Source organism: Macaca nemestrina, chromosome 5, assembly GCF_043159975.1.
Source record: "Macaca nemestrina isolate mMacNem1 chromosome 5, mMacNem.hap1, whole genome shotgun sequence".
In the NCBI taxonomy this organism is placed as follows: domain Eukaryota; kingdom Metazoa; phylum Chordata; class Mammalia; order Primates; family Cercopithecidae; genus Macaca; species Macaca nemestrina.
The window spans coordinates 79620461-79635273 of record NC_092129.1 but is presented as its reverse complement, the minus strand read 5'-3'; the positions used below and the strand labels follow the sequence as shown (position 1 = coordinate 79635273).

At 39.8% G+C, this 14813-nt stretch overlaps 1 protein-coding gene across 1 annotated transcript in view; it reads left to right on the top strand.

Annotated features, from left to right (window-relative positions):
- CRYBG1 (crystallin beta-gamma domain containing 1) overlaps positions 1-14813 on the top strand; it is a 214322-nt gene that overhangs the window by 182050 nt on the left and 17459 nt on the right. The window contains exons 9-15 of the mRNA XM_011736406.3: positions 2028-2154; positions 4221-4256; positions 5687-5844; positions 6866-6992; positions 7083-7228; positions 13671-13797; positions 14003-14035. Coding sequence (XP_011734708.2) covers positions 2028-2154; positions 4221-4256; positions 5687-5844; positions 6866-6992; positions 7083-7228; positions 13671-13797; positions 14003-14035 — 754 coding nt within the window. The remainder of the gene's footprint in view (positions 1-2027; positions 2155-4220; positions 4257-5686; positions 5845-6865; positions 6993-7082; positions 7229-13670; positions 13798-14002; positions 14036-14813) is intronic.

The following is a 14813-nucleotide window of genomic DNA, read 5'->3' as shown; positions in this document are numbered from 1 at the left end:
CATTATTTTGTTAGAGAAAAAAATCTGTGGGTAGTGTGCCTGTGATAACTTTGAGCTCCAGAATGCATGTAGTGTATCCTTGGCTGTCATGCTTTAAACATAAGGAAGTTTAAAGTACCCTATTCTTAGCCTCTGTTTTCTTGTGCTTTAGAAGCATTATAGTAGTATTTAAAAGATAAGCCTCTTTTTTTCCTTAAGGTAACTTTTTTTTTTGAAGCATAACATCTGTACAAAAAGGTTCATAAACCCTAAATATATAAGCTGAGTGAATTTTCACAAAGTGAATACAAGAGCAATCACCACTCAGGTCAAGAAAAAGAACATTCCCAGCATCGCAGAAACCCCTTTCATTCGTGCGTCTTCCTAGTCATCTTCACGCCCTCTACCCGGTAACCATCATCCTGACTTCTAACACTGTAGTTCTGACCTCTTACCCATATCCCACACCTGGTCTCCCAACATTCTTTCATGTGTGTGTTGTCAAATCATCAGTAGGAGCCTGGTTGTAAATCACTGTATAATTAGAGAGTCTAGAGAAGTTACCAGTTTATCCAGCGGAATCTTCAACAAAACCCATCGCCAAAAATGTGCCTTGGGCCAAAATTGGGAAGAAGAAAAAGGCAAAGAGGGAGGTGTCAGACCCATTTTGTTGGTAAAAGGTTTCATTTAGAGCCACTCTCTTCTTGGCGTGGTGTTCTGGGGAACACAGCAACATTGTGGAGCACCACGGCTAGAACCTTTTAGCGAAACTAATCAAATTGGGGTAGAAGTCTACATTTGTTTATGAAGTGGGTACATTAACCCCTCTCTTATAGAAAACTCACTTCTTCAGCGTCCTTACCTTCTCGGAACCCTTCCCAGGAACCAAGACATTTACAAGAAGACCTTGTAAACTTCAGAGACAGGGCTAATAGGCATGGTTTTCTGGTTTCCTGATTTCTGGCACGTTAGAGGAGGGTGGGGCTGCAGGTTCCCGACTGAAGCGGAAGCCACAGCTGACAAGCTGATAGAAGGGTGTGGTATTGAAAAGCCATAACAATCAGAACCAAGAACTCAAAAAACTTTGCAGCCTGGGAACAAGCAGTCCCACAGACCTTCAGAGCCCCTGAGGACACCACTGTGCATTAAGTAATGCTCACAGTGATGATCCTGAGTAACTGTGAAAAGAGTAAACTGTGTTCAGTGCACTTCCTGTAATGAGAAAAATTGCCATCACCAAAATGATTAGGGCTGGGCATGGTGGCTCACACCTGTAATCCCAGCACTTTGGGAAGCCGAGGCTGATGGATCACCTGAGGCCAGGAGTTCGAGACCAGCCTGGCCAATATGGTGAGCCCCCCCCCTCCCCAGTAAAAAAAAAAATGCAAAATGCAAAACTTAGTCGGGTGCAATGGTGTGTGCCTGTACTCTTAGCCACTTGGAAGGCTGAGGCAGGAGAATCGTTTGAACCAGGAGGCAGAGGTTGCAGTGAGCCGAGAGCAAGCCACTGTACTCCAGCCTGGGCAACAGAGTAAGACTCCGTCAAAAGAAAAAAAAAATTGATTAGGAACCTGGATCTGGAATCGGCTTGAATCGTTCCAGCCTTTCATACTTACAGCTGTGTGGCCTTGGGCAACTTACTTATCTATCAAACGGGGACAATAGCATCTCTTCCTCATAGCATTGCAGTGAGGATTAGATGAAATTCTGAGTGGATTCCTTTTATGCTCCAGGGAGGTGTTAGCTGTTACTAATGTTTGGCACCATGACAAATGATTAGGTGGAACTTAGGAGCAATTAATAATATAAATTAAAATAAGGGGACAAAGCCAGCCAAGGAGAAAAGTGAAAGATCAAGAAGAGAAGCATATAATGGCTTTATTTGTCCTTGAGTCTAGTGTGATTCTAACACCTAAGTCCAGCCGTTCATTGTGTGGGTCCGTATCCTCTCCTGTTCTTTTCCTCTCATCCTGGGTACCAGACAGAAGGAAAAACTGAAACAAATGATGAGTTGGCTCCCTTTCTTTCCTTCCATGGTGGCTGTTTAGGTGGCTGATTTATGAAGAACCTGGATTTCAGGGTGTTCCTTTCATCCTGGAACCTGGTGAATACCCTGACTTGTCCTTCTGGGATACAGAAGCAGCATACATTGGATCCATGCGGCCTCTGAAAATGGTAAAAATGAAATCCAAATGTTCTTGTGGTGATTCTTTGTCAGCTTGACATGGTAATTCATGGGGTGTGACTTTGAAGCAATAAAGCTGACTTTTAAGAAACAAATTTGTAGCAGATTGGACAAATTTGCTCAACAGAAATTATGGAAACAGTAACTTGCTAGATGCTGTAGATTAAAACAAACAAAAAAAGCAGGTAAGACCATGTCCTTTGTCTTTAAGGCATTCTCAGCCCCTGCAGACCTGCAGATGGGCGCACAAAGCTTCAGCCCAATGTAGGTTTAACAAGTGAGGAAAGTGAAGAATTAAACATTGGTGGAAAAACAGGACAAGGATACATACAATTCCAAGTTGTGGGTGATGCGACAGAAAAGGGGGATAATTAGGAAAGCTTCATGCTAAATTAAATTCAGTCTTTAAAAATTAGCAGGATGATTTTTTAGATGGAGCTGTTGGTGAATGCACTGCGTGAGCCAGGGTGCAGCCTAGGAGAGAGCAGGGCACGCTGAGGACCGGCTTGGCTGCCATGACATGAGGCTGCGCTGGGTGGTGGCTTGGGGGTCGCTGGGGCCGGACCAAATGAGTATTGTCCTCCTGAGTATCTGCTGTGGAAGGAGCCTTGTGCTTCCTCTCCCTTATCCCAGTGTCTTGCTTTGTTCTTTGTCTCTTCCGCTAGACTGTCAGCTTTGGGAGGAAGCAGGCCACATCTGTCTTGTCCCCAGTGTTGAGCGCAGTGTGTGCTGCAGCATAGAAGTTGTTCCCTAAGTACCCGCGGCGAGATGAGGCTCCCATTACAAACATGTTTTTGAAACTGCACTTCGCACTTGGCTTCTGAGACAGTTTGAAACAAATTAGAAACTTAGGAAGACAATTTTTTTTTAATCTTAATTTTACCCCTCCTCCCAAAGTATTTGGTTTAATTATCTGTATGTTGGCTGGTCTTAATGCAAATGATTTGGGCTTTTGTTTCTAAAATGAAACTCACTTTCAAAGACAAAGTTTTGTTAGTTTTGTGAATGTATGAAAGAATTCATCCAGGTTTTAGGAGCAGTTTGTAATGATGATGAAAAATCTGCAAAGTCTATGGTGTTCGAACAGGATTACTTTTGAAAAGGTCATGTGCTTGGTGGTATAATCTCTGGGTTGCTGATAATATCAGCCACATTCCTTTTTTTTTTTTTTTTTTTTTTGCTTTTTTTCATAAAAGGTAAGGAAACCAACCCATTCTTTTATAATTATAGTTCATTTGTTGCCTTTGAGCATCCTTAGCGGCACTTTTTTCAAAAGCTATTGAAGATACTAATTTTGAAAAAATCCAACTTTCCCATTGCTGATTTAAACTCTTGACGTATTTAATATTTTTGTGCAATATCTTTTTAATGTAACATCATTTCTTGGATTTTAGTGAGTTTGTTTTTAAAAAGCTTTTTATTTTATAACAACCCCCCATAGACTCATCCTTTGGGATGTGTTAAATTTTATTTAACAGTTTATCTAGTTATTCCATGAGTCCTTCAGATCTTATTATGTGAACTTCAACACGTAATAGTTTCGTAAGCCCTGGTTGCAAAATCAAATACCTGCAGGCGCCAGGCAGAAAATACAAATGGCTGAGAGTTGAACCGAAGGGAATGGTAGAGACGGCAACCCCGTGCCTGTTCCCAGCTGAAGCGTGATCCTAGGGCAGGATCGTTAAATGCAGAAGCCGAAGACAGCGGCCTGGGAGAATCTGGGTCCAGAGATGTCAGCCCTTGGAACTGCTTTTTCAAGAGAAGTATGGATTTTTATGAGAAATTTTCCAAGTTAAGAAAACTTACTAGGTCAAAAAACACTCCTACAATGCAGACCAGCTTATAGACTGCCTGTGCGAGGCTCCATTCGAGCCTGCCTTCCTCGTGTGTTCATCTCTATTGTTGGTAATTTTAGAACTATCTCATGTAAGTTAAAACAAACCGGAACATAGTCACACTGAAATTCAATGGCTTACTATAAACTGCTATGGCTAATATAAAATGGTAATGTTTCAGTGAAAAACTATTTTTCTTACTATGTTATTGTTTCTTTCAGGGTGGCCGTAAAGTTGAATTCCCTACAGATCCAAAGGTAAAAATGTATATTAATTATTTAAACATATACACATATATATATACTTAATGTTATTCCCACTTCATCTCTATGAAGATATTGCTTATATGACTTCTCATATTAAACCTCTATCACACATAAATGCAGCCAAAGGAAGTTGCCAACTTACACGTGCCATCCTTCAGGGTGGAAGATGATGCTAATGGCACTGGTTACACTAACAGTACATTTAGCCATGGCTCAAAAGGGTCATTGTTATATTAAGTTAACAATTTGCAGTAGTATTTACTAATTGTAGGGCTTCTTGCTGCTTGCCAGTTAGCCAGGAAAAAAACTTTTTCAAGACAAACTTTCCCTACTCTAAAATCCCCTTTCTGCTATTCCCAATTCCCACATCGATGCCACACACTATAAATTTTTTCAATTTTCAATTTTAACACTACTTTAGAATCCTCTGATTCCTTCTATGTGGTTCTAAATGTCAGTTATATATATACATAATATATGTGTGTGGGGGGTATACATTTATTTTATTTATATATATATTTTATTTATATATATATATATATATATATATATATATATGTATGATTTTAAAACTGTTTGGAACCATGGCTTTGGGCTATACCACATTAGGAAAAAAAAAAAAGAGTCTGATTTTTTTTCTTTTTTTTTTTTCTTTTTACTATTTTATCAGATGCCGTTATTTATGGTTTTTTTTTCTGGAGACCAGGCCTTGCTGTGTCACCCAGGCTGGTGTACAGTGGCACCATCATGGCTCACTGCAGTCTCGATTTCTCCAGCTCAAGCCATCCTATTGCCTCAGCCTCCTGAATAGCTGGGACTATAGGCATGTACCACCACACCCAACTTTTTCTCTTTTTAGCAGAGATGAGGTTTCACCATATTACCCAGGTTGGTCTCAAACTCCTGAGCTCAAGTGATCCTCCTGCCTTGGCCTCCCAAAGTGCTGGAATTACTGGTGTGAGCCACTGTGCGTGGTCTAGTTAATGTTTTAAAATATGATTAGAATATTTTATTTTATTTTATTTTATTGAGACAGAGTCTCACTCTGTTGCCCAGGCTGGAGTGCAGTGACACAATCTTTGCTCACTTAACCCTCTGCCTCCTGGGTTCAAGCAGTTCTCCTGCCTCAGCCTCCTGAGTAGCTGAGATTATAGGCGTGCATCACTATGCCCAGCTAATTTTTGTATTTTTAGTAGAGACGGCGTTTCACCATGTTGACCAGGCTGGTCTTGAACTCCTGAGCTCAAGTGGTCCACCTACCTCAGCCTCCCAAAATGCTGGGATAACAGGCGTGAGCCACCGTGCCTAGCCAGAAAATTTTAATTTGTGTTTTAGGACTTAGTGATATTAAATGACTGATTTAATGTTAAGCTGTTGGGATACTTCTTACAAATTACTGGTATATCTCATTTCTGTTGTAGGTAGTTGTTTATGAAAAGCCTTTCTTTGAAGGAAAATGTGTGGAACTAGAAACAGAAATGTGTAGTTTTGTCATGGAGGGAGGTGAAACAGAAGAGGCGACTGGAGGCGATCATTTGCCATTTACGTCAGTGGGGTCTGTGAAAGTTCTAAGAGGCATGTAAGTACATGGGTGACTTGTTAGGATTTCTTTTTTTTTTCCTAAATATTAAGTAATAAATGTGTCCTTTCCCCCCTAAAAACAACATTCCTGATTCTATAGTGTGGTGAATTTTGACAGGTATGTCCACATTATCCTCAGCCTATAGTGACTGGATTTAAGAAAGCAGTTTGAGGCCGGGCACGGTGGCTCACACCTGTAATCCCAACACTTTGGGAGGCTGAGGTGGGCGCAGGAGTTCAAGACCAGCCTGACCAACATGGAGAAACCCCGTGTCTACTAAAAATACAAAATTAGCTGAGCGTGGTGGCGCATGCCTGTGATCCCAGCTACTTGGGAGGCTGAGGCAGGAGAATTGCTTGAACCCAGGAGGCAGAGGCTGCTGTGAGCCAAGATCGCACCATTGCACTCCAGCCTGGGCAACAAAAGCAAAACTCCATCTCAAAAAAAAAAAAAAAAAAAAAAAGGCAGTTTGAGGGACAATTGTGGGGTCAGTCCACCAAGCAAGGCTGATACATTGGCCTATTCAAGTTGATCAAATCTACAACCTTGCTTATTAGAATTATGCTCCAAGCTATTGAAGGGTTTGACAGTTCGCTTCCTAATTTTTGTATTTTTGCATTTTATAGATCTTACACCTTTCCCATAGAAGTGCACACTAAAATTGCTCTTGTAAATCGCTAACTATTCATAATATTTTTGTTACTATTTGAAGTGAGTTTATCCAGTTTTGCTTGCTGAGGTTCTTTTGAGTCAGCCCTTATTAAACACACACACATACACACCACTCACACACACACACCCCTTCCCTTTTTTATACAACTCTGATGTATGTCTCTTAGGTTATTTTCTTGGGGCCATTCTGTTATTCTCCTAAATTTTAAAGAATTTGAATGATAATAAAGCAGAAGTTCATGTCTAGCTTTCTAACTATTTGTATTTTTCAGTGAAATTGATACGTACCTTGAAAAAATGTGAACATGTCTGAAAATGACTACTCCTCATGTTCTTTGTGTTGCAGTTGGGTTGCGTATGAGAAGCCTGGATTTACAGGTCATCAGTATTTGCTAGAAGAAGGAGAATACAGGGACTGGAAAGCCTGGGGAGGTTACAATGGAGAGCTTCAGTCTTTACGACCTATATTAGGTGTAAGTAAAGGACAAGCTAATGGCTAATATTTGGTCGTCTTTGGATAATAAATGGCTAGTTTTTGAATTTTGAATTTTTTTTCTCAATAGGATTTTTCAAATGCTCACATGATAATGTACAGTGAAAAAAACTTTGGATCCAAAGGTTCCAGTATTGATGTATTGGGAATTGTTGCTAATTTAAAGGAGACTGGATATGGAGTGAAGACACAGTCTATTAATGTACTGAGTGGAGTGTAAGTGAAATAATCCAACTGGAATTTTAAACATGGGTTTTATCTTGGTTTGTTTTAAACTGGTAAGAGTCTATGACAGAGTAGGCACTCAATACACAAATATCTCAACAGCTGAACATTAAATCAGTCATGTAATAGTTGCTGTCATGATATTTTCGTTAACTCTCTTTAAAAATCTTTCTCATACTGTCTCTTCATTTTACGTTTGGGGTAGGCTTTGGGTATCATGATAGAAATCTACAGATCTGCTTCCCTTGTCATTCTGCACGGAAAGATCGTGAATTTTTTAAACGATGGAGATCCCATTAGATTTTCCTGTGGTCCTACACCTGTTCCAGTGTATTTCTTCACTATTAGTTTGACATAAAAATAATTGTTCTATGTACGTGGAGTTAGCAGTTGACTGTTTTATTAGTGGTAAAGCAAGTTTTTATTGAAAGATGTTTAGTCAAGATTATCTGGGATGAAGTGATTGCAAACCAAGCTAAATTGGCTCAAGGGATTAAAATGGAACTTACTGGCTTAAGTAACTAAAAATGTCCTGGAGAAGATTTTGCTTCAGGCATGGCTGGATGCAGGGGATCAAACACTGTTATCAGAACTTGGTCTCTGTGTCTTGACTGGGCTTTTTCCTGTGTTAACTTGACTTTAGGTAGGCCCTTTGCATCTGGTGGCCTATGGCCACATCTGGCTTTTGTTCTCCTAACTCTTTTTTTTTTTTTTTGAGGCAGAATTTCACTCTGTCACCCAGGCTGGAGTGCAGTGGCAACATCTCAGCTCACTGCAACCTCTGCCTCCTGGGCTTAAGCAATTCGCCTGCTTCAGCCTCCCAAGTAGTTGGGACCACAGATGCATGCCACCAGGCCTGGCTAATTTTTGTATTTTTTTTTTTTTTTTAGAGACAGGGTTTTGCCATGTTGCCCAGGCTGGTCTCAAACTCCTGAGCTCAGGTGATTTACCCGCCTTGGCCTCCCAAAGTGCTGGGATTACCATGCCTGGCCCCAGCTCATTTCTTGCAGTGGAAAGAACTTCTCTTTTCCTCATAAGTTCCATGTTTGACTTTGCTTTTCTAGGCTTGGGTCATGTGCACATGCCTGAACCAATCACTGTAGCCGCAGAGATGGTCACGTCTGGGCTATGTGTCCATCTCCAGAGCTGAGATGTAGGGTCTATCCCATAGAAGCCACTTAGATATGATTATCAGAACTTCCCCAGGGACAGAAGTTCCTCAGGGACATCAGAAAGAGTGGGGAGATAGATGCCAGATGGGCAAAAACAGCAGATGGCTGTTACAGGGAGTTACATAATTATTCTTATAATCCAGGCTAATGTCTATTCTAATTTGTTATAAGTGAGAGTATTCTTAAATAGTTATATGAAATAATGTGACATTGGTTATGTTGAAAGTGTTTGGTGTTAGGTTTTTGTTGTCATAGTGACATAAACTATTTGAATCATCCTAGCCTCAACCCCATTGTATCTCATGGGGCCTCCCACAATAGCCCTGGATATTTGAAATGTGTGTACAACGTACTAAAAGTTGATGAACATGGTTAATGTTTACTCTTAGTAAACAGAGTAAAAAAAAAACCTTGTTTACCAAGTTCTTGTCTAGGCTGTTGCATATGGGGGCACTGTGGCAGAGTATCAGTGATCTGATTTCTGGGTATTCCATTCTTAGCAGGAAATGCCTACTCTTGGGTCCTGTTCCGGAGCCCTAACATTTTAGAATCAGTAGCCTGTTTACAAAAGCCAGAAGTCATCTGAAATACATGGTACAAGTTATCTGAAGTATTGCTGGGGCTCTGCAGTATTTTAGATTGCCTTTAAAGCTAATTATTTAGGAGGAAAACATAGTGACCAACTTAGTCTGGTGAAACAGTTGTACATTTTGATATTCACCAGTTGTGCTGGTTCTATTAGTCAGAGCCCAGTCATCCACCCTGGCAGAGGAAGCAAAAGGATGCTGGCTAGAATGAATTCCCTCAGGCATTTTGTAGATGATGCTGTTAACACAGGTAGAATTATTGTGCCTTGAGCCAATCTCCTTTCCTTTTTACCCAGGCCTTGCTTACTTGAAATCAGTTTCCTTTATAAAGTGCTGCTATTATATGTTTCTATTTTTAGTCATTTCTAATTGCATTTCCTGGCTTAAGCTTTTTTTTTCCATCTGTAGCAGTTAAGTTTTGGTAGAAAGGGGAAGTTGAAGGGAGGTACATACACATACGTGGACACACACACACACCCCCCACTTCCTTTGAAATTCTTTGCATATGGAAGGGCTTTTGTATTTACCAGAGTCAGCTGCTTCCTCATATTTTGTTCGATTTGTCATTTGACAAGTATTTATTGAGGTCTATTATGTGCAAAGCATTGTATTATGTCCTCAAAGAAGTTACAGTATTTATGTAAAACATAATTATTGCTACAAAAGAGGTACACATTAAATGCTCTGGGAATCCACAGCAGACAGAGATTAATTTCCAGTCTGGACACAGGGAAGGAAGACTTTGCGGAGGAGGTGGCATTGGAGTTAGGCCTGTGGGATAGGATAGGAAGGCTGAGATGAGCCAAGATGTTGGAGTAGGACTACCTATTCACTTCTAACAGTTTCAAAGGAAAATTATTGTATTTTAATGGCTTTATTTTTATTGGCAATTAAGTATTTTAGCTCGTTCTTTATTTCTTAGTATGGCACACGTTGTCAGAAAAAAACTCTTCTGAAGCTCTTGTTCCATGAAAGTATCTCCCAGGAGGGTCACCATCACATGGGTAATACATCCCCTGGGTCGTAAACTCATTAGCCCTTAAACAGAAAACAGCCTTCAGGAAGGATGCCCATGAAACCGGCAAGTGAGGTTTTTAGGAACTGCATTTGATTTCTTACTGGAAATGTTGAAAGAAACTCCCTGCTTATCAGTTTCTAGTTCTATGCCATATTCTTGCCCAGAGAGGAGAAACTGGGCTAGTTTTTTAAAACGAGGAGCAAAATGAAATATTTCTAGTATTCAGATAAAAACGAAAAGTGTTGTTGTTTTAAATTCTTTCTCCTTCAGCCTTTCACGGAAGGGCAGGTTTACCCTGCTGCCCTTATCTTCTGAGCAATTATTCCACCAGGCTGAGACCTGCTAGTACTTGTGTACATGCCTTTCCCCCATCTCCCCACCAGTCTTTACACAGAGGAGTGTTGATTCATGTGTACAGAATACATCCGGACAAGGACAGTGAGGGATTTTCTTAAGAGCCCCAAGTGTAAGTTGTAGGTAGACTTTCAGATCACAGAGCAGAGAATCTCAGATCTGTGTTTTGCGGTTTCTCCCCTCCCCCAGTGCCCCCGTGTTCATGGGTGATTGATCCATCAGGTATCTTGGAGGGAAAACAACACTACTGTCAGTTCAAGTAACATCTTAATAAATTGTTTTCTGGCTTCAGCTTCAGAGATAGGCTTAGCTGGGTGTTGGGTATTTACTTACAAGTAGTTTAGTTGCATAGGAAAACACAGTACCCATACTTGTTCGTAAAAAGAACAGAGTTTTGGCTAAAGCTGCTTCCAGGGCTTGCTCAGTCTCTGCCTTCTCTCCTTGGCATTCAGCCTCCCTCCTCACTGTCTTTTTTCCCTCCAAACCTTGAAGTCAAACAGAAAGGCCTTTAACCCTCTGGTCTCTCTGCTTGTTACCGACCCAGAGCCCTGCTGAGAACGCTTTTTTCGATGTGACTCTTCTTCTGTAATTGTTCGTTGTTGTTTTTTTAAATCCTAGCGTTTGTAAGGTAGATTTTCTTGATGTGCAGACAGTCCTCCCACATAGCAGTGCTCCCTGCTCAGGCTTTGCTTTTGCTTCCCTTCATGCTGGAGGTAAAGCCTGAGGCCCTGTGGGCGGAGGCAGCACATACGGGTACCCGTGTGCTGTACAGGATCACCTGGTCAGCCCGGGGACCTTGGCCCACTCCCCTACTGACACTTGAAAATATGAACTTTCACAAAGGTTAAGTGAATTCTTCAAAGTTATCTGAAAGTTAATGTCATGACCACAGGTGGAGCCAGGTCTCCTATCTCCTCACTTCTTAATGATCAGGAATAGGTTTTTAGGCCCGGAACTGTGCTCACGCCGGTAATCCTAGAACTTTAGGAGGATGAGGCAAGTGGATCACTTGAAGTCAGGAGTTTGAGACTAGCCTGGCCAACATGGTGAAATCCTGACTCTACTAAAAAAATAAAAAATAATAATAATTTTAAAAGGATAGGTTTTAAAAATTGCTAGTGAGGTTCTGAAATCGGGGGGTGGTAGGGGACTGTACTTCCTGAAAGACTGAGTGATACGTACAGCAGCTTCTCCATTTGGATGGCCGGGACTCAGTGCACAGCTGTTGGCTATCATTAGCTCCTTCTCACTGGAGATCTTGGCAGTGTTCTTTTTTTCCTTGATGGCTGTTCATATTCTAGTAATGACTGTACTTGAGTTTTTGTTTAAATCAGCCCTTTGGATAGTAAATTTGTAATCTGCCCTAATTAGAAAGTATGTGGACTGCTTTAGACATGGTTTTCTAGAACAGTAAATGAAAGGGAACTTTCCAGGGCACATGGCAGGTTGGGTCACAAAGCGAGGAGAGCCTGGTGAGCCTCAGGATAGGTAGGTTCTGTCACATTCTGGCCAACAGTCGATGGTGTCACCCTGGACAAGTCATTTCCCATTCAAAACAAATACCAACAAATAATTCCATGTGATGCTTCTTACCCATCTGTGGGCTTTGTCTTTTTCATCTTTGTATGTCTAGTGCCAGTCTAGTTCCTGGCACCTGGTGCATGAATTAACTTCCCTGTGTCTTAGGTTTTTCCCATCTGTAAAATGGGAACACCAATACCTCCCTAGAAGATTAAATGTGATAACAGATGTGGAAACATTTTGCAAAGTTCTGATCACTCTACGTAATACCTACATAGACATTATTCCTTTAAGCTTTGAGAGCATCCTGAGAGAGATGAATTAATTGAGGAGATACTTGATGTCTTTAATATAACAGTATTAAGTATCTCTTTAATATAACAGAACTGAAAAACCTTTTCCTTTCAAAGACTTTATCTTTGGATAGGAAATAGCATCATTAAATTGGTTTTGTTGATTTTCCTCTGGGTGTAGATCACTTAGAAATAAAAAACATTCCAAAAGAGATTTATTTTTAGTATTTCTGTGAGTTTGCTCAATTTTATTTAATTATTACATATTTATGTGATGTTGGAAACACTGTTGGAAACAATATTTTAGTTCTGCATTTTTTAAAGCATTTCTTCTGTTAACTTCTTTTTCAGTGTGGTTTGTTGTGTAATAGACACAGCTTCCTAAGATCTTTCTGCAAAAATATTTTAAGGTTGAGGATGAAAGGATTTATTGATTGTTTATTAAAAGAACTGGTTCTTCTTTAAAGTCCTATGTGTTTTGTTTCCTCAGAATACAATTAGAAAAAAAGCACAGAGAAGTATTGCCTTCGTAGCTTTCTGAAGGAATAGCATTGGATAAGTGAGGACACTCAAAAGTTCATGTCAGGATACTCTTACGCTTACCATTTCTTTTGCATTAATTTTTTTTCATCTATTATTTTAGATTCAGGGAGTACATGTGCAGGTTTGTTACATGGGTATATTGCATGATTTGCCGAAGTTTGGAGTACGGTTGAACCTGTCACCCAGGTAGTGAGCATAGTATGCAATAGGTAGTTTTTCAAACCCCCCTCCCTCCCACCCCTTTTGTAGTCCCCAGTGCCTATTTTTTTTTTTCATCTTTATGTCCATGCATAACCAATGTTTAGGTCCCATTTATGGGCAAGAACATGCTCATAAGTATATGTTCTTGCTCATAAGTATTTGGTATTTGGTTTTCTGTTTGCGTTAATTCGCTTAGAATAGTGGCCTCCAGCTGCATCCAGGTTGCTGCAAAGGACTTGATTTCATTCTTTTTTATGGCCGTATAGTATTCCATGGTTTATATGAACTACATTTTCTTTACCCAATCCACCATTGATCAATGAACACCTAGGTTGATTCCACATCTTGATAATAGTGCGGCAGTAAACAAGACACGTGCAAGTATCTTTTTGGTAGAATAATTCATTTTCCCCGGGTATATACTCAGTAATGGGATTGCTGGGTGGAATACTAGTTCTGTCTTTAGTTCTTTGAGAAATCTTTAAACTGCTTTCCACAGCAGCTAAACTAATTTCCATTCCCACCAGCAGTGTATAAGCGTTTCCTTTTCTCCGCTGACTTACCATTTTGATTTGTCCTGTAGACAAACCCATCTGCTTCTAAAGGTTAATGAAGAATCAGAAAAATTAAAATTTCAATTAGCAAAACAAATGAAAGTTTCTGTATGATACATTGTTATTGCAATATGTGATTGTTTTATATGTAAAATATGAACTCTAACAAGTTATTGTTTTTGTTTCTTAGATGGGTAGCCTATGAAAATCCTGACTTCACAGGAGAACAGTATATACTGGATAAAGGATTTTATTCCAGTTTTGAGGACTGGGGAGGCAAAAATTGTAAGATCTCTTCTGTTCAACCTATATGTTTGGTAAGGAGTTATATTTTTGCATGAGAATATTTAACTGAATTCTGGATTTCCTTAATGTGTGTTACTGGTTCATGTAATAATAATTGCTGTGGAAAATATTCTGAGTTTATTTTTAGCAGTAATTGTTAATAATCTAGAAGAAAAAAACTTTTTCAATGTGTTTGTTCTATTCATTTCCTTTTCTCCTTCCTTTAAAAATTTTTAGGATTCTTTCACTGGCCCAAGGAGACGAAATCAGGTAACTTTAAAAATATTCTTTTATATTAATATATGAGGGGCCTTCCACTGAAAAACTGAACTTATGTTTAAAATGTCAGACATTTGGGACTGGGTATGGTGGCTCACGCCTGTAATCCCAGCATTTTGGGAGGCCAAGGTGGGCAGATCACTTGAGTTCAGGAGTTCAAGAGCAGCCTGACCAACATGGGGAAACCCTGTCTCTAGTAAAAAGACAAAAACTAGTGGGCATGGTGGCTTCTGTCTATAAGCTCAGCGACTCATGAGGCTGAAGCAGGAGAATTGCTTGAACCCCAGGAGGCAGATGTTGGAGTGAGCCGAGATCGCGCCACTGCACTCTAGCCTGGGTGACACAGAGAAACTCTGTCTCAAAAAAAAAAAAAAGAAAATCAGACATTTGGGACATTTTGTTAGTTGTACCCATTTTTATGCCTGAAACCATAATTGTATTTAAAAAATAAGATTTAAGTTTACTTTAATGGTTAATTGACAGTACTGACCCATGTCTAAATACTTCTTATAAAATGCTCTTATCGTATAAAGCTGAATTTTGTATCATTACATTGACTGAGAGTATACATTAATACATTGAGATTAATATTTCAAACAATAGCATCTAGTTATTGTGATGGTAAAATGAATTTTCATATTTGCTGTGTCGGCACTAGACATTTTATATGGTCTCGCTCAAGCTTTCTGAATGCTGATTCTTAACATCAACTGGAGTGTACATTTGTTATTTAGGCCTTTTAATGGAAGTGTTCACAGAGCCATAATTA